General features: G+C 43.0%; 1 protein-coding gene across 1 annotated transcript; it reads left to right on the top strand.

Annotated features, from left to right (window-relative positions):
- Positions 1-8010: 8010 nt before the first annotated feature.
- Positions 8011-27393, top strand: CCN6 (cellular communication network factor 6; the record flags this gene model as incomplete). Its single annotated transcript, XM_080615898.1, is given in 7 exon segments — positions 8011-8079; positions 19847-20050; positions 20053-20114; positions 23321-23586; positions 23997-24239; positions 26585-26778; positions 27112-27393. Coding segments are annotated over 7 exon segments (1320 nt in total).
- Positions 27394-27769: the final 376 nt, after the last annotated feature.

Raw genomic sequence — 27769 nt, 5'->3', positions numbered from 1 at the left:
GATGTGGTCCATTACTGAAAGAAGATTGGTTAGAAAATGAAATTGGAAATGAAAACCTGGTTTTAACAGGGATCTGAAAACCTGGCTGTGGCCAGGCCCTCTCTGAAGTGATTTAGAGCCTTAACTACTTCCTGGGGCTTACATTTTCCATAAGGGAGAACATCTGATAGCAGAGCAAGAGGTTCGTTCTTTCTGAGTACGCACAGAGAAAGCCTTATTGTTGTTATGGGAGAAAACAGAGGACACTTGCTACTCTGCACATAGCACAGATGTCTGGCTATTCTCCATGCCACGCAAGATCTTTTGGGCATGCAGGGAAAAGGAGAACTCAGATGGTGAGAGATGCAGTACAGAAGAGACAGCATCTCACCCAGGCAGACATTATATTTGATGAAGAACTGCCAGGAGAGAGATATGCACGTAGTTACTATATACTCTGAGTTTATCACAAAAATATGCATTTTTGGTTCTACAATCAGGATTCTCTGTGCTTGTTTTTTAGATTGAATTGTTCACTCTGAAAATAGAGTAAAATAGAATGTCTGCTTTCTGTTGAGCATTTTGAGCCTGGGAGAGGAGTTGGGCAGGAGCTGAATGAAACTTGTACCATGGTGGCCAGAAAACGTAAACACAGAAAACAATGATATCGCTATGCCTACTGGCCCTCTGCTTCACCACTAGCAAGCTAAACTTTTGAAGTACGTCACTAGCTCAGCCTCCTTGATGTGGAGACAGCCTGTCCTACAATAAGCTGAAGGACTTCAGACTGACAGGCTCATATTTATACCAAGTCCTGATCATGTTTAGCTACATATTTCCCTGCTCCTCCTACTGACCCTTGGATAAGTAATGTAAAAAAATGCATTTTACCACTTTCTATTTAATGAAATTTAAATTGCATAAGTAGCAGTATCTGTGCAGAGCCTCTGCTTTCCGTCTGTAGTCTTTCTTGAAGAGTATAAGTTAAGATGATCATTGAGGTGACTGAAATGAAATAACTTTGTGTATGGGCTGAAAAAAATCTTGGTGCTGATCTATCTAATCAGCCATCTGTCAGTAAGACAGATGTTAAAATAGGTGGTTGTCTCTGAGGTAGATGTATTTGGTGGACAGTTTGACAGACATTTTCACTTACCAGAAGTCAATAAGAAGTTGATAGACAGTATTTTCTGGTCACTAATGCAGCCTTGGGTGTTACCCTCCCAGAGTATGACCTCAGTCTTTTAAGAAAATCTGTAATTTTCTGTAACAAAGGGTTATCAACAAGTTACATGAAGTCACAAGTGGCCAGTTGACTTTTTTACTTATTGACATAGTTTGTTAATAAGCAGTCTAAGATCTTGGTGGTCAGTGGTAGACTAAGATACTGCAACGGGTTGAGAAACAGCAGCAAAAAGCAAATTTATGACTAAGGAGATGTAAACCCAAGGAAATAAATTATCATGTGGTTAGGCTTTGTTTTTGCATGAGGTGTGACTGGTTTCATGTGTCTAACTTCTAGCACACCACTAGGACCATAGCCCAGTATTCCAGCATCTGGGAAAAGAAAAAAAAAAAAGAAAAATAAAAAGGCAGACAGCATAGGATTTGCACACTTAAACTCATGACATTCCAAATGGCTGTTCTGACCTGGCCTTGATGAGGATGCTCACAAGAGGGAGACCTGCACCATGCTAAAAAGCAGATCCCTGTGCAGCTCCAGGGTGGGATCACTAAGAGGGGGATTGGGGAGCACCTATGTTGTTTGCGTTGGACCCCACAACACTGGTACCTACTGCTGCCTTAGGCACCCCATGTTCCTCTTCCAGCTGAAGGACAGAAGTAGACACTTCTTGTATGTGAGTCATCTGGCTTGCTTAGACTGCTACCCAAAAGGTACTTATTTTCTCCTGAGGACAAAGAGGGTAGATATCCTAGATGTGTTTTTGGAGCAGACGTCTGCCTTGTTGGCAAATAAAAACCTGCAGACAGCTGCTTTTGATCCAATAAATTACACCCCCGAGCCTTCCCGGTGGAGAAGTAAAGCTCTAGTAGGCAGCAGCTGGTGGTCACTGTAGTACATGCTGATAAAACCCCACGGCAGGAACAGAGGGAAGCATACAGCAGCTGCTGCTGTGGGTCACTGCTGTCACACAGACACCAGCAGAGCATTTAGCTACAAACCACCTCTCCCCATTACCAGACACTTAGCAGCTTGGCATCATTGCTGAGAGCATCACTAAGTCTTTGAGGAGCTTTGCTCTCAGGCCTCTGAGCAGTGGCTGATTGCACTCAGAGCTGGCTGTGGGGAGCTGCTTGACAAAAGCTGTGCCTGCAACAACCCATGCTGCTCCCAATGAACAGGTGATCCTCTGAAATGCACCAAACCTCACCCTGCCGTGCTTTGGAGGGCTATTTCCAATAAAGTGCAGCCATTGAGCCCTTTTTCTGTCTGGCATGAGTGACCTGACTGCTGGCACCACAGGTACCTGAGCCCAGGTGATGGGCTCCTGGCACTGCTGATGCCTCTCTGAGAGGAGCCTAGCCTCTTGAAGGGACATTTTCAAGAACTTCTTTAAGCAGTCTCCTCTTAGCGTTGTGAAGGACAGACGGTGACATCCCTGGGGCTAGGCTCTGGCTTCCCCCTCCACAGCCTCAGTGCACAGAGGGACTGGTTGCAGGTGGCAGTGGCTGCTGGTGCCATCGTCAGGGGACCTGGGTTGCTCTCACCAGCCCTGGAGAGGCGGGATTTGGGCAGCCCTGAGATCATTTGCTTTTTATGGTGAGAGTGACTGCAGGGTCTGGTTTGTCCTGCACTGAGGGAAATGCAAAAGTGGTCTGAAAGCTGGGTGCTGAGGATAACCAGATAAGAGCAGCATCATCCAGTTTTCACAAAGGCTATTGCATACAAGATTTTTAGTTTGGACAGGAAAACTTCATGTAGCAGAAGGGCAGCCTTCCTGACAGCCATTAGCACTTTCTGCCTCTGGATAGGCACTGAGTTTGGCCTTGGGGCTGTAGGGGGAGACCCCAGCAACCAACTAGTGTAATTATTGTGTACATTTGTGATAGCATCCTCTTCTTTTCATTTTGGTTGTATTTTCTTTCTTTCTTTTCTTTGTTCACCTGAACAATAGGTACCAACAAGTTAGATCTACTGTGCAACGCACCCATAGTTGTGCTGTGTATATGTATATACATGAAAATCTTTTGTTTCTGGTACAGTTACCTTCCTTTTGAAATACATCTTTTACTGCTAACAGTTAGTTTTTAGCTGTGCATGAAAGCAGTGACACTGAAACCTCCTTCTTTCCCTCTACATACACTGAATCTGACAAGAGGCTGAACAGAAGAAGCATCTGTATTGCTGGCAATCCAAGGTAAATTCAGGCAGGAGAAGGAGCCTCAAGTTGAAGTGCATTTCTTATCTCCACATCCCTGTGACTCAGGTTTCCATAATGCTGAAATGTCTGATATCAGTCATGTTCAGGAGGGAAGCATTGCCCTTTTGGCTGCTGCTGTATAAAATGTCCTGTGTTCGGGAAGGAGTGTACTGCTGCTAGGGTGATACTAAAGCCAACGTACACATGCTGTGTTGGCCCTGAGTGATAGATGCCTCTCAGGTGAGTGCTATTGCAGCACTCCTTATTTATTTTACCTTAATCTTCTTTATGAGGGGAGAATAATGTCCTTGTTTGTCAGCTGCTGGCTGTAAAATGGAGCTGTTGTAGTCTTTAACCTTCTAGCAGGGTTCATTTCTGGAGCAATTTCAGTATGTGTGCATGCAGTCTGTGCGCAGTGCTCCTTACAACTCCCCCAGCAAAGCCTTGCAGATAGTACTCCAATATTGCTCATTTTTTACAAAGACAGAAGCTGTGACTGGGGAAACTGTCATTGCACCATCAGAAGAACTTCAGCGGAGAAATACCAGGGCATCCAAAATCCATTAAGGTGGATAGCTATCAAGCATTATGCTGGAGAAATGCAATATCCTCCAGTCTCCAAGGAAATGTTTACTCTCAAAGACATTTTTCCTAAGCAAATAGTCAATTTAGCCATCAGGGAATTCTTTTAAATTCACATATGGGCACCAGTGGGGGCAGGCGCTGCAGCTACAGTAAGGGGATTCTGCCTCGGTTTCTACAAAATACAAGCTAGCAAAGAGAGCTGTGGTCACTCAGAGCCTGCACCTCCCAGACTTCAGGTCCTTGGGGTCAGCGTGGTTAGTAGACTGGTTGTATGCAGCTTTCCAGTCAGCCTGCAGTGTTAGTGGTGTACTGGAGGTAGGGAATGTTGGGAGGATTCGGCTCATCAGAAATGGTTTCTTGAGGGGAAGGGAGAAGATGGAGATGTGCTGTAGAACTTCGTTGTCTAAAATTGGATTTTCCCTTAGGTCTAACTAAAAATAAATTAGCTAATAGTATATTCAATTAATTTTGCCAAATTTGAGCAATTCTTTTAATTAGAAGGGAAGAACTTAATCTCAGAGAAAACAGACAATTTCAAAAGGCTGGCACAAGAGTATGCCACCAGAGTATGTCCCTGTGAATTGCTGTGAAATGCGGAACACGCAGACTTACACAGAAAATATAATTACATGCAAGTAGCAGAGACAGCAGTGCAGTGTGAGCTATTTAACCTTGAGGAAGTGGCATGGGCTGTGGGGAGGACAGGTATTGTGGAGCTTTTAATTTCTTTTAATAAAAGAGATTGGCAAGCTAGAATATTATGATAAAATCAGAATTTCATTTTATTGCTAAGACTAGGCACATTAATCGAGTGTCCTTACACATGTCCTGGTGAATGGAAGAGGAATTGCAGCTTTCATGGCCATGTTTCTGAAAAGCATATTTGTCTGTAGCTTATCAAATGCAAGAAGTTTACTGATTAAACTGGGGGAGAGCAGAAAGGGGGGGACCTGGTGTGAGCATGGCTTTATTGAAGTTACAGGGGCAATGGCACTAGTGGCAGTTGGAGATGTCAGGGCATGTAAAGGCAATTTCATGAAAGTTTTTACCTATTTTACAAACTCATTTTTCCTGTACTATGCATTTATTTCCATTTTCTGTCTGTCCAGTTGCACAATAGAACAAGCCAACTTAGTATTTACTCTACTTTTATGAGGACAGGAGTCAAAGTTTCCCAGTTGAATCCAGCTGGATAGACAGAAAATTGCCTCATTGTGAGTATTCCCTGATATAGTCAAATTCTGAAATGCTAAGTATATAAATATCTGAAGTACTTCAGATACCACACTAATGGGAAGGAGAGGAGAAGAGAAGAGGAGGAGAGGAGGAAAGGAATCCAGCACTTGGTTCTTCAGGAGTTTTCATAAAACCAGAGAGCATTTCTGAGGATTTTGAAACCATCTTTCTCCTGAGGCTTGTATGAAAAATCATGTGTGATGCCAAGTCCAGAAAATTATCAGGAGTCTTGTGATCCTTGGTGGTTTTTTCTTAATGTCTGGGTTTGTGTGACTAAATAATTCCTTGACAAGCTTGGCTTTCATTTTTGGAAAAAGTCTGTAGCCCTTTGGCTGCAGGGCCGACCTCAGGGACCAGAAGTCTAGAGACTGAGTAAACAGAAAAATAATAAAACACGCTCATTTTTTTTTTAAATCATGTGCTTCTCAAGACAACTTTATGAGTTTTGAGGTTTCTGGCATGATTGTTGAGGATGTTAATTTGGCAGTATTGATCCACATTTAGGAGGATGCTGCACTTCCTTCCCTGCCTGCCAATGTGGGACTGCTCCTTCTGCTGGGGACAAATTATGGAGGTGATGCTCCAAGGAATCGTGGCCCTGTGGCCTAAACCTCTAGCTTTTCCAGGCAAGTTGTGGAATTTTGTTGTCCTTTGGTGGCAGAGAGCTAGTGTGCTGCTACCCCAGATGAAAAAGTGGGTCAGGGCATCTAACCTGGCTGCCCCTTCATTTTGAACACGGGTCATCTCTTGGCCCAGTGTTGTCATGGACTGAATTTTGGCCAATTTTTCAAATGTAAATTTATATTTTTTTTTCTGTGTATTTTCCTGCAACGTTTTGCTGTTTGGTGTGATTTCTGACATGCAGACACCCTTGCTGTCTGGCTCTTGGGGATAAGACTGACAGAGAGCCCTCCCTAAAACACCTGCAGAGATAAGTAGGAACCAACGCTGGAGCCGCTTTCAGGTCCAAGAGAAATCTGGGGGTTTGAGTTTTCCTGGGACTTCACCAGCACTGCCCTGGGGTCAGGCGTGGAGGAGAGCCCGGTTTGCTCTGCCTGGCACAGGAGGGGGTAACACTGCTGGCAGTAGAGGTGTGATAAAGCCAGAGCATGGTCTTTACCTGCACCACCAAGTCTGAACATATACTAGATAAAAGAAGTTGCATTACTGAGGTTTTTCAGTATTTATAGGATCTGATATAAGAGTAAGGGCAGAGGGAGAAAAGGCAGAAAGTATGGCTAGGTATTGTATGTATACCAGAAATATCTCCTAAGACTTAAAACTGGTGGGTTTTTTTTGAAACCAGTGATGGTCACAGTATAGACAACTCTGTAGCTTCAGTGGCACTTTACAGCTGCATTTAAATTATATGCATTTCTATTCTTAGACAAATTAACACATTGTTGTTTATACCTTTTCCCAGATTGCTGTGGTCAGATGAACAGCCTGTTTTACTAAAATATTTCCACTCTGAAAAGCATCCATTCATTACTAATATTTCTTATCTCCCAACAAATTTGGAGCTTACACCTTCTTCTTTACTTACTCAGCTTCTGAAAATGTCTCTGGGGCAAATATCATAATAATTCCCTGCTTCCCTCTGACAGTACAAAGTAGGCTGATAAATCAAGGGCAGCATGTACTTCTCTTCTATAAATTGCCCAGTTTCTTGCTTCCCACTGGCTGCCTGAGGCCCTGGCTTGTGTCACAGGCATCCTCTGCATGGCCACCCCACCATGTCCTGCCTGTCCCAGACTCTGCTCTCCTCTGTCACTGCAGCTCTGCCATTTCCCAATATGAGACACAGAAAGGACAACCCATTGTACAGTGGTAATAGTCTCTGTGCTGTTACACTCCCACCAATTACCCTTCAAAAAAGCACACTTTCACCCTTCATGCTTGACAGTATGAACTGATAGTTGCTTAGGCAGCAGCTAAACAGCTTTTCCCTAGGAACAAAGTATTCAAAAAAAGGTTTCTTCCACTGCAGGGAGTGCAGGAGTGCACTGTCCATGTCAGCTGTCCTGTCCTTCATTAGGCAAGGCAAGCAGAAGTCTGCCTGCAAATCCTACTGCAAACTTTCCTGGCCAAGCCATGGAAAATGGGTTAATACTGCCCATGTGATTCACAACCCAGCCTTACGAGGCGATGGGAAACATGTCCCTCTGTGAGTTCTGAAAACCAAGTCATGTTGTGTCAGGGTGGGAAGGGCAGTGTTTACCCAGGTGCACCAGTGCTGCTTTTTCCTCTCCTACATGCTGATGGTCATTGTGCAGCACCATGCAGAGCAGAGTCAAAATCTCTTTGCAGAGAAAAGTCTCTTTGCAAAAGCTCCCCCTTGTCATGACCCAAATTCTCAGCCTCCATTAGGTGACACTGGAACTGTTGCTATAAAAAGGAATTTTCAGTGGTTGCTTCTCTGAGCTGTAGCCATCCAAGAATATCACAACAAAGCCACTTTCCTGTTTCCTGTGGGTTTTTCCTGATCATCAGAATTTAATCTCCTCCACTGTGCTCTGTTTGGCACTTCCAAAATGACATTGATAACCCAAGCAGTGAGAAATGTTGGAGCTGTTGGGCTTGCTGCTGGGTGTGGGATAATGACTCTCTCCTGTCCCCTGCCAGCTAGCCCACTTTCTGCAGAAATAACAATTTCTGCAATGCGTAAGATCCCAGCCGGACACAAAGGGGACAGTGAAACATGCCCTCTGGTTTACCTTAAAACCAGTAATTCTGAAAAATCCCAATCTGGGAAGCAGTGACCAGTTCCTTTTCAAGTGCTGTCTCTAGCCTTGGCCAGCCCATGCCAGGGCTCTCTGGGGTGATGATGGGTTCAGAGGCAGTTGGGCCATCCCACAGGATGCAAGATAGTCAAGTGGTTGAACTTCATATTCAGGTAGGTGGGGGATATATGTTAGACTTGTTTACACAAGGGAAAAGGATTCCTCAAATCCAAACTGGACACTGCAGGTAGAAATGCCGTAGGTCAACAGGAGGCTTCTGCACTCAGCTCTGTATCTATCTTGCTCAAAATAAAACTCTAGGTGAGGTTGAGCATAAGGATGTAGGAGTCTCAGAGATTTTAAGTTATGAGTCAAGCATCAGGTAATAAATTGAGAGGGATTCCCTTGTTCCTTCCCTGTTTTCATCATGGTACATCTGGATACATATGACGTGAGCAACTTGATGGAGCCAAGGATGTTTGCATTCGTCTGGATCACCAGGTCTTGATGGGACTTTGTTCGAGCATTTAAGAAGAGCTCCTGCATTCCTTTCTCATAGTGACAGAAGTTACTGGTCATAAATGGCTTTCGATGCTGCTGAGTGCCTCAGCTTTGATTTTGTCTAATCAAGATTGAACTCCTCTGCTACTCTTACTATCTTTCTCCAATTTTCTGTGCTCACCAGGTCAGGCTCGAGCCCTGAAAATACTTAGGCACAAACCTTTATGCACATCAAACAGCGTCTCTTCACAACTGCTCTGGGCAGATGAAAGGATGTCCTGAAGTCTTTGAAGAACTGAGGCCAAAGGTCCTGGAGCGGAGACACTCTCAGCTGTCTTTGCAATTCCAGTCACACATTAGTCACCCCTATGGCATGATGAAAATACTAACAACTTGTGTTCAATATTGTTTATTTGCCTGCATTTTGTGTGTTTTTTCTAAACTTTTCATAGCAGCGCTGATATTCAGGAGACCTCCAACAAAAGCTGTTTACTTTCAAAGTGCAGTAATTCCTCCTGTCAGAAGGAACATAATGAAGGAGCATAAAGGCAGGTAGTTTCAATAGCAGTGATTACTAGTGCAAAAGCCATCCGTGGAAGGCAAGGCGAGAACTGCAGCACTGCTGTGCTGAGAACTGCTCCAGCCACTGGCAGCAACACAACTGGGTTCTTATTTCTGGGGTTTGCTCTGATTTCATATCAGGCTTACATAGGTCTCTGATCCCAACAGGCCTCTCATGCCACAGGCTCAGGCTGATTCTTTAAGGGAGAGTGGAAAGCCAGGTTTTCAAGCCCAGATTGTTTTAAAGAAGTATCCATTAGATGATCTGAATGGTTTGTCACCTTTGGAAAGACAAGCAAGGATGTCCTGCCGGGCCAGATTTCAGTGTTGCCATGGCAACTCTGCACGACCCCAGGTAAACATTTTAAAGGTGTACTTGGTATTTCCATGAGACCTAAAAAGAGCTGACAGTCAGATAGGCACACTTTTCACTTTCAGTGTGCACTAGAAGACAAAAGCTGTTAACTGCCTGAAGATTGTAAAACAGAATAAAGAGATTTTTAATTATAGCATTTTAACAATTTAATGCATAGTAGGAGACTCTACTCTAGATCCTGTTAGAGAAGGTACGTGGAAAATGATCAGGTGCATTTTAGACCGGGAGGCTTCCTCTCCACTATAACAGACCAGAGATCATTATCTGGCCCTGAGTTCAGCAGATACAGCACAGCTCATATCTGTACAATTAAATTCATTTACCTCCAAAACTGGAATAGTGTTTCCATCCTCACTGCTGCGAAGGCTGCCAGATCCTCACTGACCCCAAACTCTGTCTGGGAGAGCGTGAGTGGCTTGAGATGCAGATCACTGCGGAAAGGTCCAGGTTGGTCCAATGCCTGGAGACTATGTGGGTTGTGCACAGAGTTGAGGTGTTATGATCTATACATGACCTGTGTAACTCAGATGGTGTGGCCACCCTGCCTGAACTGGTGTGTCTTTTTGTTATCGCTTCCAGCCTCCCCTATGGCTCAGCAAAGTTCATGCTGCCCGTATGTGAGTATGAGCAATGTGGATGCTAAGTGAGACTTCGCTGAGATTTTAATTGACAGTTGAGCTTTAACCCTCCATACTAATTTATTTACCTCCTCTGAGCTACATCTATGAGAGCGCATTTGCTCATGGCGAAAGTTTGAAGTGCATGTTCTGTGGTTCACTTAATGTCACCTTCTCAGTACTGTCATAACTCAGGCTGGACATCAGGCTCATCCACTCATGCCTCAGGCTGTCTCCTGGCACATTGCGACCTTGCCTTGAATCAGATACATGACTCAGGGAAGCATTTTTTGACTGAGTTCTCCGTTATTTTTGTCAGGCTCCAGCTGCAGCAGGGACAGGACCAAGTTCTCTGAGAGGTTTTGGATGAGTCTGTTGTGGGGATAAACTTCTGGGGGGTGTGAAAACCTCTGAAGTGTAGACTAGGATATGAGCTTTTTCCTGTCGTTTCTCTTATAGTGTGGAAACCCCATAACATTATCTGCAGTGGTTTCCTTTAGCTGCCTGCTGGCTTTCAGAGAGGAAATTTGCCTGTGTTTTCATACAGCAATAGGAGTTGCAGTGTGAAACTGGACAAAACTCTTGGAAGAACAGTACAAGCTTTCCTCTGTAAACACACTGTTATAAAAATTCTACTTCCAACAGCATACTTCAGGGAGCATCTTCAGCCATTGTCTGCTGTCACAACAGCATCTTGAATAAGCTATTTCTAAATGCTGCCTTTCATATTTTCATAAGAAAAAAGATTCAGTTTAACTAAACTTATCTGGGTCCCTCAAAAAAACCACTTGGGGCTTCTTTGTTGAATGTATCTTAAGTATACGAAAACAGACGCCAGCATGCTTGGTTTTCTGTTCAGAGTGAATGAGTCATGAGCATATACAAAATCACCAGAGGCTTGAATCAGAATGATGGCAATGAATACCCTCCATGCTCAGAGGCTCTCTAGTAAGTCTCTTAATTTCTTTAGTGAAGCCTTCTTCATGTTAAAAGGAAGGAGATGGTGGTGGGTGGTGTGCTGGGCACGGCTGTGGAGTGAGAGCTTGTTGGGGAGCTGTGCCTGATTTCTTCTGTGAATTGACACTGAGCACTGCCAAAGGGGCATCTGCTCCCATTGCCCCTGACGTGGAGCAAAGATCCAAAAGAACTTTTCAATATCATCCAGATCATGGGCTCACCCCAACTGCCTATGCCGACTCCATGCCAGTCTGCATCATGCCTTTGGCTCTGCTGTGGCACCAGCCCCAGAAACAAAGGCCAGAAGGGATTGTGAAATCAACTAAGGATTTGTAAGCATCAAGTTTTACACTGCATCTGGTCACCTGAGCTTTGGACATCACTATTTGTGTTTCATTCTCTCTGGGTCTGCCAGAGAGGTGCCTATACACAAAAGGCATACTTCTCTGATCAGATGTCATCACAAACTCTCTCCTTGGTCTCCAAGGTACTCCAAGGATATGATTCATCTCCTCCTGAGGATGAAGTGTCCATTTGAAGAAATAAACTGCACCATAGAAGCATCTGTTTCTCTCCAGAGACAGAAGGGGTTCCTGGATGACATGTAGCTGTCCCAGTTGGAGGACATGTCACGGAATCTCACCTCAAAAAGGCAGATTTGCCACTTCCCTCCATATATTGTGTTACAGTTCATCCTCTGTTAAAAATTTGTGTCTAACAAGAATTTTTATGGCTTGAGATGCCTATTGCTGTGTCTTCTTATCTCTATCTTTGTTAGGTTAAAGGGTCTTCCAGTACTGATATTCTAGTACTCCGGTCTTCTACTGAAAGATCTCTCTGGAGCCTGGACAAACATATGTGACAGATGATCTGTTAGTCCTCGATAAAAAAAAAACCAAACACCTTTTTCCCTTAAAAAAACCCTTTCCTTTTCAGATGGGAAGGTGGGGTCCTTCCATCTAGAAGTGGTTTGCCATCACTGAAGCTGGTTTACACCTTTGGTGAGACAGGATCTGAAGCAGGAGTGCAGCCATGGGCACAGGCTGTCTGGATGCGGCTTCAGATGAATTGGACTCCCCGGATGGGAGGGTCACTGCTGGTTTCTGAAAGAAAAACCCATGCAACTTTTTGACTGAAAGAAAAACCCAAGCAACTGCTGTCAGGTTTGTTTTCTTCTTCTGATATTAAACAAGTATTAAATTTAAAACGATCCAACAGATGGGAGGGACGTACCTAAAGCAAGATTGAGCACTTCGGTGAATTTAAGGTGGTTTGCAAGAGAGTTTAAAATACAAGGATTGAAGGGTCTGTGCATTATTGAGGTTATATAAAAGACCCCCTGATATCTTTCTTGCTTTTAATGATATTGGAAAAGTTTTCATCTCTCTTCCTAATTTCTTCTTAGCTTTGCAGTGTGGGGCCGTGCCTGGTTTACCCAGAGGCCTCCTGGGTATCTGCCCAGGTACCTCTGAAGTATCCTTGCTCTGGAAAGTGGTCAGCAGGAGATGCAAGGCAAGGTGCCAGGTGCAGTGAATGTGCCCCTCAGCCTTAGCCGGGTGTTGTGGTTTAAGCCCAACAGGTAACTCAGAACCATGCAGCCACCCGCTCACTCTGCTTTTTCCCCCTGGCTCCTGAAGGGATGGGGAGGAGAATCGAAAGAATGTAGCTCCCACAGGCTAAGATAAGAACAGTCCAGTAACCGAGGTATAACACAAACCACTGCTTATACCACCAATAATAATAATGATAAGGGAAATAACAAGGGAAGAGAATATTAAACTAAAAGAGGAAAAACAATAAACACAAATGATGCACAGTACAATTGCTCACCACCCGCAAACCAATACCTGGCCTGACCAAAGCAGCAATGTGCCCTTAGAGGTAACTGTCCTCAGTTTATATAGTGGGCATGACGTGCTGTGGTATGGAATACCTCTTTGGCTAGTTTGGGTCAGGTGTCCTGTCTCTGCTTCTTCCTGGCTTCCCCTCCTCCCTGGCAGAGCATGAGACTCACAAAGTCCTTGGTCAGGCTAAATATTTGAGCAGCCACTAAAAACATCGGTGTTATCAGCGCTGTTCCCAGGCTGAAAGTCAAAAACACAGCGCTGCACCAGCTACTAAGAAGGGGAAAAATGACTGTTACAACCAAACCCAGGACACTGGGGCAGGGGACCAGAGCAGTGATGAGAGGACATCAGCTCTAAAGCTGGTCCCATGAACGGTCTGGCTCCAGCAGCACTAAACATTTTGTTTGTCTCCCTTTCCCCATTGAAATTTCCCTGGTTTTGCTTTCTGCCACTGCATGGTCCCACCAGCAGTCAGCACCATGGCCAGAATTCTAACATGGCAAAAAAAAAATAGTGAGGTGACATCTCTGAGGCCGAATGTTCACAGAAACAACCCAGAGACTTCTGTAGCTATCAATAGGTCATGATTCATGTATAGAAAATGCAAATGAAATAATCCTTTCTGCAAAACAGAACTGAGAGCCTTGGATCTTGGACATGTTATTCACTTGTTTATGTTTGAGCTCTCCCGTGGGCTTTTCCGGATAGGAGATGGCTGAGCCAGGCACAATCATTCACTAGGATACTTCTGCCTTAACCCCTTCCTACTTTTTTTTTTTTTTCCCTCCCCTTCCACCCACGTGGCAAATGAGGTTTTGGCAACCCACCAGCCCAAGTTCTCCTTACTTTCGCCTGATGTTGGTGGATATGTGGCTTGGGCACAAGCATTGGGATGAAATAGATGGATACGGTTGTGCAACGGAGGTGTTTGTTTTCCCTTGATGATTTACAGGAAATTCTGCTGTAGGCATGTCAAAGGAAGGGTAACTATGCAACTGAATTGCTGGGGAGGTCAACCCAGCACAACTTGGCAACATTTTCTTGCAAGCCAGGCAACCTTGCAAGCCCTCCAGAGACTCTGACTTGATGTGGGGGCTTGCTTGGATGTTTTGTAGATTTTGATGCTTTTTCTACAGAGGAAAATGAACAGAAACCAAATATGACTGTTTAAACTGAATTGCTTGGGTTTTGCACTCTTTTGTACGCACATGCTTAGGTGACATTCTTAAGTAGAAAAATAAAGACGCTTCATGCTATTCTCCATACCCTTGCAACAAAAAGGTATGGATTTTTTTCTCTTGGATACTTCATTACTTTTTAGAGCCTGGAAGACACAGGCTGAGGGCTCGTGCAAGAACTCTTTTATGCCCTTTACAAAATCTACCCTTACAGAAGTCTGAAGATAGGCTGTCACCATCTTTTGAACCCTGAACCAGGTGGGCACACTAGAACAGATCTAATGTGCCCATCCAGTGTTCGTACTTTGGAATCTCCACAACCAGTTCCCCAGCCTCTGCTATTTTTAGTGTACCCATCCAATGAAAGAGCAAATTGGTTTCAGTCCTGAGACTTGGAGCAGCTTCCTTGTATATGGGAGGAGAAAAGTGGAGGTTACCTTCTTTGCACGTGAGATGGAAGAGGTGGAAGTGACTGCATCGGTGGGAAGGAGAGGGGAAGGGGCAGCCTCCCTTCTCCTCACCTGCCATGCAAAATAAGCACCAGATCCAGCCAGTGCCCTACAATTCACAGGTGTCTCTGGGTTTTTGGAGACTATCATACACTTTCCCTGTAGACCAAAGTGCTGAGTTTGCCTTTTGGATGGCTTTGTGCCAAAGTAAGTCTGGAGTTGGCAGTGGGAATACACAATATTTAGGTGGGATGACTTTTAAAATGTTATTAAGTACTGAAAATAAAATAAAATTATAATAATAAAAACAATAGTCTCCAGACTATGGTTTGTGAAAAAATACAGACCTTTTTCTGTGTCTCCCCCATGCCCTCCCCTCAAGGGAGGTTTGGTAGGACATTGGCTGGGACCTTATTTTCATTTCCATTGGGAATGTATTTTAGCTGGCACACAAACTACGCGTAAATAGCCCAGGAGTTTGGGAAGCTGCTTTGCTGTTTCCTCCTATAACTAACAATGGAAACCCTTTGAGAACTGTACAAGTCTCTGTGGAAATTCACAAGTCTCCTGACATGTGGGATTAGCCGCTGTGCTCAAATATTTATCCTGATGGCACTTCTCCCTGAGGAGTAGCAGGCTGCCTGCTCTACAAAGTGCTGGCCAGCTATGGGCAGAAAGGTAGGGGGGAGGCTGGAGCTGCTGGCATTGGGGTACCCACAGAGCTGGGTGATGAGAAGAAAAGCTGCTTTGCAAATATGATTTAGGCTGATCCGAGTTTATTCTGTCACAGTGAAGTCAGCATCAAATGAAAGAGAGAAAGCAGAGCAGCTCCACTGTATGCAGAATTGGCCAATTCCAGCGTGTAATAGGTTAGCTCAGTGCAGTTACACTCCTTTGTCTGGCTTGGTGGGTCCCTGATTTGTCTTCATTTTTATTCCTGTCTCTGCCTTCACTCTTCCTGGCCTGTATTTTATAGTCTGTGCCTCTCTGGATTGATTGCGTGGAGTCTGCCCCATAGAGCTGGGAAGAGCACAGGCTGATCCTGTTCAGCGTGTACAGATATTTTGAAATGATCTGCTAATAAGAAAAATGAAGGCTCAGCCTCTCTTTGCTGACAGATATTGAACTTGAACAATTCTGAGAGTTAATTGTTTCATATGGTTGATGCTCATGGAAACATGAAAAATTTCAGAGATTCATCTTTAGGAATACAGGCACTTTATGGCATCTTTTCTCTGTTTAAATCCCCTTAAAATAAAATAGGATATAGGCAAACTACCTGCATAAGTCAGTTTTGAAAATGGGACCTAGACTTCTTAAATTGGTGTGTAAATATCTTCATAAATCAGGTAGTAGGTTATGGCTCTGTGAAGCTTTGTAAATTATTTTGACAGTAGACAAGAGCTAAAATAGAAACAGCAGTACGCTCTAGGAAACATACTGTAGCTGCCCTTGCACAAAGCATTTCTATCCCTCTGATAGTGATCTCAGTGTTGCACATGGCCTTGCTGAAGTGGCTATGAAGGGCGAGTTTTTGTGCCACTGGCAGTATCCCCATCATCTTGGAGAGATTTCTTACTCAGATGCATTGCAGAATGTGGTGGTGCTCAAGGAGGAGTGGTATAGAGCCTTTTCAAATGCAACTCATGTTTGAAACTCAATTTGAAGAGAAGCGAAAGTGGCCCAAGTTTACCAAAGATGAACAGCTGACCAGCCAGGAAGGGAAGCACCTCACGAGAGCTCCTCAGTGGTGGACAGGTGGCTAGTCTGCAAAGACAATTGCAGTGGCTGGCCTCAGTGACCCAGCTAGGAACTTCATTGCACTTTAGAGCATGGCTAAACCCAGGACTTGGGACACACTCTGCTGCCCAGGAGCAAACTCTGCTGCTCCCAGCAGGGAGATGACTGTGTGGTGGTGTGGCAAAGCTGCTGTCGATAGCAAGCATACCTCTTAGTGAAGCACACTGGTGTTTTTGGAGCATGGCTGTTTTGAAGAAGGCAGCTTCTTTCCAAAGCTCAAGTGAGCCAAGGGCAATACGTTGTCATATAATGGGCCTATTTCTTTTTACTCATCTGTTTATTAATTTTTGAGCAATGAGACACAGACAGAAGGTTCAACTGACTGAACTAGAGGAGTCTGTTTGTAATGTCCATGCACAAAGAATGACAAAATAGGTCAATGTGTTAAAACCTTCCTGCTGAAAGCCAGCTGAGGCCCCAGATTTGGTCTATGCCTGGGGCTGACAGGAAGTTAATAGGAATGACTGAACCCAACACTGTCTTTGCTGGATTTTGTTGCAATAACTCCACCAAGCCCAGTAGGGAGTACTGAAAATCCTGGCCCATTACAAATTTCAATAATGAATATTCCTGTCATTTTGTCTAAGATAGGGTATCCTGTTAGAATGCATGGTTATATTAATTTTTGGGTTTATATCCCATACTTTACCATCTCTTAAGATTTACTTTAGGATTTAAATGGCATATTTCACAGACAGGAAGGTGACTTTTTGGCACCAAAGCAATATGTGTGGTACATAGAGGTCACTGAATATACAACCAAATTACATTTCTGTTCAGGGTAGTATTAGAACGGCACCAGATAACAGAGCGGGTTTAGTTCAGGAAATGAATGATGCTTTACGTAATCAAATCTGCAGGGGAGATTTGGCAAGAAGGATGCATACAGACAAATTATTGCTGAGTCTGAACATGGTACTAAGAACATTAATTTTTAAGTTGTTGGTGATCACTAAAGTTCTGTGTGAGATGAAAAGGGTACATAGCCTCCATTTATTTAAATCAGGTGAAATACTAGCAGAGACACAGACTCTAAAATGAAGTCAAGGTATTATTGCATTATTTATGCGAAGGAGTTAGTGTTGCTGTCTTTGTGGTCTTATGGCTGTTTCTTAAATACACTCAGGGCTCAGTACTGCAGGTTCTGCAAGCTCGAGATGGCCTCAGTTTATGCATTTATTAGGGAGAGGCAATGAAGGCACATTATTGCTTTGGAGAGCTGAGTCCTACTAGTGGGAGAGCTGCTTCTACCAGCAGGCCCTTCCTGGGCTGAAAAAGCATGCTGGTCCCTCTGCACACATGAGCCACATAAAACCCCATTTTAATGTGTTACACCACCAGCATGTCTTCCTCAGGGATGAACCTTCCTTCCACCCCTCCCGAACCCAACAGTTTCTGTGAATCAGCTTAGTTATACTCAAACCCATTTCAAAGTCTCACTCTCCAGTACTGAAGATACCATGCTTTCCAGGTGGTTCCAACAAAATACACGATATAAAACAAACGGATAATCCTACAGGAACACCTCTTTCCTGTTTCCCAAGACTGGGGACCATTATCCACAGCAGACCAGGCTTTGCCAGCTCACACAGAGCATTCCCAGGCCTGCACTAGCCACATGCTTTTTTCTGCGATGCAAAGAGGTACAATATATTTGAAATGAATGCTGTGTGTTTCCCTGCAGCTCCAGGGGGAGGAGGATGGATGTGCTAGTCCTCTGACTTTTCTCATTTCTTCCAGGCCAGAGAGCAAAAAGGGTGTCTTTGTGTCTGGAAGAGAAAATGGTATGTAGGATCTCCTCAGACAGCCTGCGTTGCTCATTACTATCACACTGAAAGGCTACAGGAGAGGTTTGGCATTCTCCATCCACCCTTGGAGGTTTTCCAGACCCAAATAGACAGGGCCCTGAGTAACCTAGTCTGATCTCAGAGCTGTCCCTGCTTAAGCAGAGGTTGGGCTAGAGACCTTCTGGGTCTCTTCCAACCTCAACTACCCTCTGATCCTATAAAACAAGCTGTGTTTTGAAAGTATACAGAAGAGATTTTTGAGAAACCTAGGTGCTATGTTCATAAGCTTTTAATGGGAACACAAGGCTTGAGTCAGACCTGGTTTGCACTGTTGCCTACTCAAGAGTAACATCACTGAAATGAACTGATATATAGCATCCATTTAGTACCTAGGTACTGTTTGGACCTCATATTGAATTATATGGCAAAATGGTCGTGCTAAAGAAGAACAGTTTTTCAGTGATTTACAGCTGACTGCTTTTCCTGGTTTCAGCTGGGATAGAGTTCTTCCCAGTAGCTGATGCAATGCTGTGTTTTAGTTTTAGTCTGAGAACAATGCTAATAACACACTGATGTTTCAGTTGTTGCTTAGTAATGCTTACCCTGATTAAGGACTTTTCAGTCTCTCGTGCTCCTCATGCCAGTGAGTAGGGGCACAGAAGCCGTGAGGGAGCAGAGACAGGACACCTGACCTGAACTAGCCGGAGGCATATTCCATACCATAGAACATCATGCTCAGCATATAAACTGAGGGGACTTGGCTTGAAGGGACTGATTGCTCCCCGGGGATGGGCATCAGTCAGTGAATGGTGAACAGTTGTATTGTGCATCACCTGCCTGTCTTGGCATTTATTTCACTCTCTCTCTTTTTGTTGCCTCCCTTTTCATTACAATTATTATTGTTATTATAATAATAATTATTATAATATTATATTTTAGTCCAATTATTCAACCGTTCCTATCTCAACAGATGGGTTTTACCTTTTCCCGATTCTCCCCCCCAACCCACATGGAGAGGTGTGAGCAAGTGGCTGCATGGTCCTTAGCTGCTGACTGGTGTTAAAATATGACACTGCTCAAGAGTTTGGAAGGACAGTTCAGGATTCATTTGTAACTGCAGAAGGTGTATGGTGGTCTGAGTTGGGGAACAAAACAGAATTGCTCGGGCTGGATTTGATTCCATACTCCCATCAGAACCTCTGTCCACACACAGCTGCTGTGCGAGCATGGTCATTGGAAGCCTCTCCAAAGAACTCTGGACTCCATAGGAGGGGACTGAGTGAAGACAAACACAAAGGATGATCATTCACCAGGGCACTGCCAACACCACTGTTGCGGGGATGGAGCTTTTATCTTATCCGGGAGACCCTCTCCTGTTAGCCTAAAAATCAGGCATGTCACCTTGATTGTATTAAGGATGAGGAACTCTGGAGATTTGAACGTTCTTGTGTTTAAGTGGGGTAAACATACTTTCATAGTTTGGGTTTTCTCATTAGGATTCCATGGAAAGAAGCAGTGCAGAGTGTGTATCAGTGTTATTTCACACGATAGCATCTCTTTCCATAATTAGAGAGCATGTTCTGATGGTGTTAATTTTTATGTTGTGATTCTTCTAGGCACAATACACTAGAAATTTTGTGAAACTCACTCTTCCCAGCCTCAAAAAATACATGTATTTGTGGCTCTGCCCTTCAGATTTCAGAAATTTCTGCAATACAGACTTAAAGTCAAGTTAAAAATAACACTACGTTTTCACCAGCAAGAGTTCAAAAATCAGATGTCACCCCACCCGACCTCAATTAAGTCAGGCAGAATCTGCTGAAGCAGCTGGATGGGATCAAGCAGGGTGTGAAAATCTGTGTTCTAGCACTGGGGAGAGAAAAGATCAGTTGGAAATTTCAGTGTGAAGCTGGTTCTGTATGAAGTGGAGAATTTCAAGTGTGAATGTGTGTATGTGTTCATGCATGTGCTGGGGAAAGTGGGGTTGGCAAGGGAGACAGAGGAGAGCTTTGTGTTCAGTGCTTCCTCTGACACAGCTCAGCCTGTTCCCTATCTCCCAGTTTCACTTCTGAATGTGCAGGAACATGCGGTGGCTCCTTTTTCCCATCATCTTCATCATCCCTTGTACGCAGCAGGTAAGTTCATTAAAAAGAAGAAAAAGATTTCTCCCTTCCTCACTCTGTCCCGGTTTTAAGGCTTTGTCTGCTTAATGACAAAATAAATTTCAGAGAAGCAAATTCCTCTTAAAGAATAAGGAGCCATTCCCTATGCCTGAGTAAATTTCATTTGCAGCTTATTTACTGGATCAGTCCTGATTTTGGTATCTTTCTGTCTCTAATCTCTTATGTTAATATGATTCAGTGAAAAAAAAACAGTGTTAGGGAAGCTTAAATTGCCAGCAACCTTGTTTCTGTTTTTTTTGTCCATGCTCATATTCCATAGAAATGTATATATACATGTATATATGTATATGTACATATACGGAGTGGTCTGACTTCAGGCTAGTTTTTAAAACGAGAAAGGCACCTGGACTCTGAAAGACCTGAGCTTTGTCTCTTACGAGAACACTTTAAAGGACAGCTTGTGCTGAAGGTATGTGTGTCAAAAGCCAATTTCATGATTTATTTAGTTCATTTTGAAAACCCGCTTTACGTGCGGGTGACTGTGTATTTTTCCTTTATGAACAAGATGAATGTCAAATGGAGAATTTTCAGATGAGTGTTTTCCTCTGCTTTCTGCATATTCAAAGCCAGACTAAGATAACCAAACATTAGCAATAAAACATTGTCTGCCTTTGCTATTTGCTTATTTGGATCATCCAGACCTTGTTCAATCTTTAAAATGTAAGAAAACAAACAACAACACCTGAAGGGTTCCTGCACAATGGTCTCATTTTCCGCTCTGCCATAGGGTCAGGAAAGGCTTGCAGCATGCTTGTGTGGTGTGGATAGCTTTGGTATAGAAACTTTGGGAAGCAAGAATTAGAAAAATATTTGCCTGTAAACTTGACAAGCAAACTTTAAATTTTCATTGTAACTTAATAGATTGGGGAAAAATTTTCAGGAAGATTTTTCGGGTAGGCTTAGCTCCTCAATAATTCTACAGTTACAAGTGTCAGGTGTTTGCCTGATAGTGATTTTGTTCCTGTGAAACTTTGTAGTCTCACACCTTTCAGTTGACATTTTTCCCTAAGGAAAGGAGAGAAAAATCACTTGCTTAAGTAGAATCCCGTAGGTTTAAAGCATGTTTTAATTTGCAGTACAAATTAAACATGTGGGTTGAAGCACACAGATTATTTCCTGCTACACATACCTATTTTGAAGAACAGTATCTGATTTAAGCCACATAACCTCATATAGGTGGCACATGGCCAAATTCCTAACAATAATCCTCTGCTTAAAAAGAAGAAAAGCAGCAAGAAAGTGTTTCCTAAAACAACCATACAGTTTTGAACACTGCTAAATATATAGAAATACCTGTGTGTCTTATTTCCGGAACAAACCTTTGAGAAGCTTTACACTCCAATGCAAATGTTCATCAAATTAACATTATGGTTTATAGAAAAATCTTTAATGCCTAAAAAAGGTATGCCTAAGTTAGTTGTTTCTTCATTATTGCTGCATTTAGGTAAAAAATATTAGAAGAAATCTTCTGCATGCTGAATGGAATACCACATGACATTGTTTAACATTCATTTATTATGTGAATTGCCTCTGTGAATTAATATCTATCTTAAAAATCATTCAGCCAAAGGAACTTGAAAACTACTACTTTGGAGCTTCATTAGTAGCTGTGAATTAAGATATCGTAAGTATAGTTGTAAATGACCATGGAAAATGGAAATTAGGGGTAGAAAAAAGCCTTTTAAAAGGTCATTTACTGCTGCATGCAATTAGGCCAGATCAATTATGCTGCGAGAGCTTTCATGGGGTGTGACATATGAAATGCTGAATTCTGCAGATACTTCCAGTTTGAAAGCTGAACTGAAAGAAAACTCAGCCAAAGGATCCCTTCCCCAGCTTTCCCTTAGTATCTGTGGTGGAGGTGGTTTCTACATCAGTTGAGCCACGTAGTTTGGGGGAACAGAGAGAAACTGAGAGGTGGGCTTCATGTGCCCTCAAGAATTATAGGCTCTATATGTATATATATTACTTGTTTTCTGCAAGCTGAATGGTGATACTGGCACCTGATGAGGGGCTGGATCTTGTTTGTCCCTTTTGCTCTGTGGACTGTCAGAGCTGCTTGTTGAGAGCAGCTCCCAAGCCTTACATTGTACTGGCAGCCAAGTGCTGTGTGTGCCCCAACTTAACTATGGATCCAGTCATCCGTGATGAATAACTATATCACAATCTGCATTTCTGCTGAAATCAGCAGCATGAAAAGATTTAATGCTAACATCTGAACTGTTATGTTTTAGATGTAGTTCTTCAAAAAAGCAGATAGAATATAGCTGTCTCAAAGAGAGCCTTTCACAGTCTATGCTGACTTAATCTTCCCCCATGCCTCAAAAAAATAAACCTATCAAGAATTACTTAGGATTTCCTTTTCTTAAAAAAGAAGAGGAATCTCCCCCCATGAATTCTGAAACAGAATATGGAAAACAGTAAATTCAAGCTAGATCCTGGCTTCCTACTGCTGATAAAACTCTTTTTTAGAGATACATCTTTGTCCTTAAAGCCTTGGATTCAGTTCAACACTTACTCATGCAAATACTCTTAGAAAATGACCCATTAAGCTCAGTGTAACTACTAGCCTCCCTTATTAGGAGCCAATTTTTGGATCTAGCACAAGAGGATTTGTAAATACCACCATGTTCTTTCCCAAACAGCTACTCAAATTTTGGAGTGAAAGGAACACTCAAAAGAGGTTTACTATTTTATAAGGCTTTTGCCATCAGCAGTGGACACAGGGCAGTTGCTGGCTATCAGGCAGTGAGAGAAATCAAAAGTTAATTAATTTGAGAAGACATTTATGGGAAAGAATATTTAAAGTAAATCCACCATCTACTTGAAAATACTTTTTTCCCTACTTTAGCTCTACTACAGCTTTTGTTCTATTGGAGGCAAAGAAAAGGCTGACCAATTGTGTTTTATACCAGCAATAGGTAAGGCTCACTGGCAGAATGTCACCTCTATGAATGACAGTGACCAATGAAACTGGTCCTCTGCCTCCTACGTAAACCTCACAGCTTCTCACTTTTGGATCCTGTCAGACGAGAAACGTTAAGTGTCTTCATGCAACATCACAGTTTTGTCCATCCCAACTTTGTTCTATGCCATCTCACCTATGCATAATGCATTGGGCTCTCAAAATATCCCACCATGTGTAAGTTTTTCCACAGCCCACCAGTGAAGCCTGGAGAGAAACCTTCAGAAACCGGTGAAACCCACCAGCGCAAGGAGGTTTGTCACTGGCCGTGCAGATGCCCTCCGGTGCCAACCTGCACCCCTGGGATAAGCTTGGTGAAGGATGGTTGTGGCTGCTGTAAGATTTGTGCCAAGCAGTCAGGAGAGACCTGCAACGAAGCAGATGTATGCGATCCCCACAAAGGCCTCTATTGCAACTACTCGGAAGACGAGCCTAGGTATGAAACAGGCGTGTGTGCATGTAAGTTGTTCTTCCATGTTCCCTTCTTGAAATCCAGGAGGGTGGGACCACGCAGGTGCTTTTGGAGGAAAACTCTACTTGCTGGTGCTGTACAGCTCTGTGCTAGGCAATTTATTCTTACATTTAATCCTTTGACTGCTCAGTCAAGAGATCTGAGAATAGGGCTGGGACTGTCTTTAGGCATACCTGTATATGCATTAGTGAAATCAGTTTGTTGTACACAAGCCTGTTATTTGCAGGCATGTTGATGACTGATTCAAAGCTGGGTGCCTGTAGTTATCATGGGGCACAAATAAAGAAATATGTGCTTGTGCTGGGAAAAACTTGTGGGTGCAGTAAAGGATTTCCCACTCTGTAATCAGGAAACATGCACTCCTCCTATGTTAGTAACTGTTGTTTACCATTTGCAGATCTGATAGCTGTGGGATGTGAGCTCAATGGAGTTTATTATCTTAATGGCCAGACCTTCCAACCTAACCCACTTTATAAGTGCCTGTGCATCAGTGGTGCAATCGGATGTACACCTGTAGTCATACCAAGATTAGCAGCAAGTCCCTGCAGCAGGGTCATGGGCAGAAAGAAGCCCGGACAACCCATCTGTGGCCCAGGACAACACAAGCAGCTTCAAGCAACAAACTACAGACTGATGTCAGGTGTGCCTGGCTACACTGGTAAATGTTTCTGCACATAAGCCCTGCTGCATTTAGCATCCCTGGCTCACTCAGCCAGGCAGGCATCACACTGGCAATTTCCCAGTTCATGCTGAAGGCCATTGCCAGGATGACTTGTCTGTCCCAATTACCCCTCTTACTCTTAGGTCACAGACTCTTTTCTCTAAACCCAATAAATATGCAAAGCGAAAAAGCCTTTTGGCTTCTGTCACCAGGGAATTGGCCAAAGCTACCTCCAGGCCATCTTTCTGCAGAGGTTTACTACTCATCAGATCAGACCAATTAGGGCTGCTGGTGGACAGCCGTTTCACAGGCTGGGAGCTGTCTCGCTTTCTCCTGGTTTGTCCTGATTTTCACACACATACACTAACGTGTTGGAGGCCTCTCTCAATAGAAAGCAGAAAATGGTAAAAAGTGCCTTAGTGGCTTTCCTGAATTCACAAGATTTGAGGTTGCTGCAAAGACAATGCTCCCCTCAATTTCCTTTTGATTCAGTCTGACCAAAAGCTTACAAGAGCTTACCCATAAAGTTCTGCCAGGGTCAGCTGATATTCTCTTTAACCTCATTCTCACTCTGCTGCTAAGACTGTAGTTCTCCTTTTCACTTTAAGGAAGCAGCATTGCCAGGAGCATCTATCCTGGCCTATCCCTGGCCACAGCTGCCTGTGCTTGCACAGTCTCCTTCCCTGTGCATGTGCAAGTTTCCACCGTGAAACTCATCTTCGTTACAACTACTGTGGGTACCAGAAAGCTGAGCCATTTATTTGGTGGCAGCTTGAATTGTGGGGAAATTAGGGCCTGAATCATCATCATGATTCAATAAAATAAAAGGATTGCAAACCTTCATAAAAGGCAGCTGGGTAAATAGGTAGAGGCACCTAAGTCAATCTGCAGATAAACAGATCCACTTAAAAAGTCCAAAATTCAGTTTTGAAAACTTCTAACATGTTAGCAGTAGTTATGCAAGTTAGCAAAAACAAAAAAGCAGCTCATCTTTACTCCGAAATCATGATACAACACCTATAATTCGTATCAAAGCCTTTTTTCAGAAATCTACTTAATGCTGTGTACAAACACACACTTCGTGAGGCAACTGACTTCAAATGGAGAGACACTTCATTTCTAGAGAGCATCACTAACCTGATCAAAGAGAAAACACAGAGCTTTGAAAACAATGGCAACCAAGCCATCTGACCCCATGCAATACATTAATTGGGTTTGTGGGGAGCTGTATTTCAGATATCTGGCGAACAGGACTGAGGCATTTACTTTGTAGCGCTTCAAAAGCTGCATCCCAGCCTGCAGTAACTCCTCCACTGGCTGCAACACTGCACCTCACAGCATTTGTTCTAAAATTTGAATGAGCCGTGCAACACAATCTTGAGAAAAGTCATCCAAGCTTGCAAAGCGTACTTCCTACGTGCTTTGGCTTGGTGACGCAACAGCCTGTCACTGCGATGGCTGTACATACATGCTGAAGGATGTTATTCCTCAGGTGACACAAACCCTCTGAAGAAAAGCATCTTGACAGTTTTGTTTCAAAGTGAGGTCTCCCCATTCCCAGTGCAGCAGAAGTATCATGTCAGCTTGGGCATGAGTGCCTATGAGTGGCTCAATAGGCTGATACATATTTTGAAGAGTCTTTTTTCTGTTAGTGTGGCTAACGAGTGCTAAGTTTTGCTTTACTGCTCTTGCTTTGTTTTTTTGGCTTTCCTGGTGAATTTGATTTACCTCATTCAGACACACAAGGATGTGTCCAAGTCATATTTGAAAAACATGTAACAAGTATGAACGACCATTGAACTTCCCTTTATTTGTTGCAGATCTCTGAGAGGCTTTTAATCTGCTTGCTGCAATGAGATCTTTAAATTGCAGTCTACTTCCCAGGTAGCATTGTAATCTGCCCATGCTCTTGCCTAAATACACAGATTCCACAGTCAGGTGGGTTTTTCAGTTTCACCATTAATTTTTCCACTACAATTTTTTTCTTTTTTTTTTAAGTACACTCCTTCTCCTCCAGCCGTAATCCATCAGGAAATAGACTTTTTGGTGATAAGTGACTAGAGAATGTTATCCCTCAATAAAAAAAAGCTAAAGCTTTCACAGTATCTACAAAGAAACCAACACTGACGTTTTTAGCATTCCTTTTCAAGCTATGCTTGGCTTTAATTTTCGATGTCTCTTCCATTCTGGACTTTCATAAAGATTCCACAAGTAACTCTCTCCATGTAACATTTCTATCACATTAAACTGGAGGGTCAAACAACACATGCAATTTCACAATCCTGGGGCTGTTCTGCTACATATATAATGTATTGCTGTCTTAGCTTACAGAAGCTTACCATTAGTGTTGAAGAAAAAGTGCCTGGTACAGGCAACTCCCTGGACACCGTGTTCCAGGACCTGTGGCATAGGCATATCCAGCAGAGTGACCAACGAAAACAGCAAGTGTGAAATGAAAAAAGAGAAGAGGCTATGCTTCATCCAGCCTTGTCTGACCAATACATTGAAAACAATAAAGGTATTTTCTAACATAAAACAGCTTCCTAATAGAAAATGAAAATATTGGAAGTAATGGAGTCATGGGTGTATTTGTAACTACTAATATAAAGTGACTTTTTTTTAAGTGTTTTAAAATAACTCTTCTGCTTTCTACCTTCAGTCTTCAGGTTTCAATAGTAAACTACAGATGTGTAATTTCAAACAAAGTGTTACATTGGCCTGAAATATAAGTGCTGCTAGTGCTGTCTTGGTGCTCAGAAAATATTTTCTATGTAAATGTTGCCATTTTTTTCTTATGTTTTGTTTTTAATGTTTAAAACCTCACAGGCTTTTCTTTGTTTTTATATTAAAGGTTCCAAAAGGGAAAACATGTCAACCGACATTCCAGCTTCCTACAGCAGAGAAATTAGTTTTCTCTGGATGCTCAACTACTCAAAGCTACAAACTAACTTTCTGTGGGGTGTGCTTGGACAAGCGGTGCTGCATACCTAGTAAGTCCAAAATGATCACTGTACAGTTTGAGTGTCCCAACGAAGGCTTCTTTAGGTGGAAGATGATGTGGATAACATCATGCGTATGTCAGAGGATTTGCAGTGCTCCAGGAGATATATTTTCTGAACTCAAACTTGTATGACAAGTTACACCATTGACTGTAACTCAGTGGGAGTGCAACAACACATTCATACCCAGAAGAGTTAGCATAGTCCCTTGCCACACCAATGTTCATAGTAAAATTACATACTTATTCATTAAATATCATCTCAAGCACCTAAATAAAAGTAAGAGTGCATCTTTTTAAACGGAATTGGTTTTGTATGTGGAAATATGTTCTTGAGAAGGATGTATGTAACACTAGTACTACCAAAACAAGAACTTTTGGTAATTACAAAAGGCACAGCAAGAGAGTTTCATATCCCACTATAAGAAGTTGTTGCCCACGAAGACAAATACATGTAAATTCATAGATGTTCTGACCTATTAGAAAAAACCCCACCACCCTGTAATACTTC

Source organism: Psittacula echo (genome assembly GCF_963264785.1).
Source record: "Psittacula echo genome assembly, chromosome: 4".
Taxonomy (NCBI): Eukaryota; Metazoa; Chordata; class Aves; order Psittaciformes; family Psittacidae; genus Psittacula; species Psittacula echo.
The sequence above is the reverse complement of the archived record's forward strand: the minus strand, read 5'-3'. Positions and strand labels throughout refer to the sequence as shown.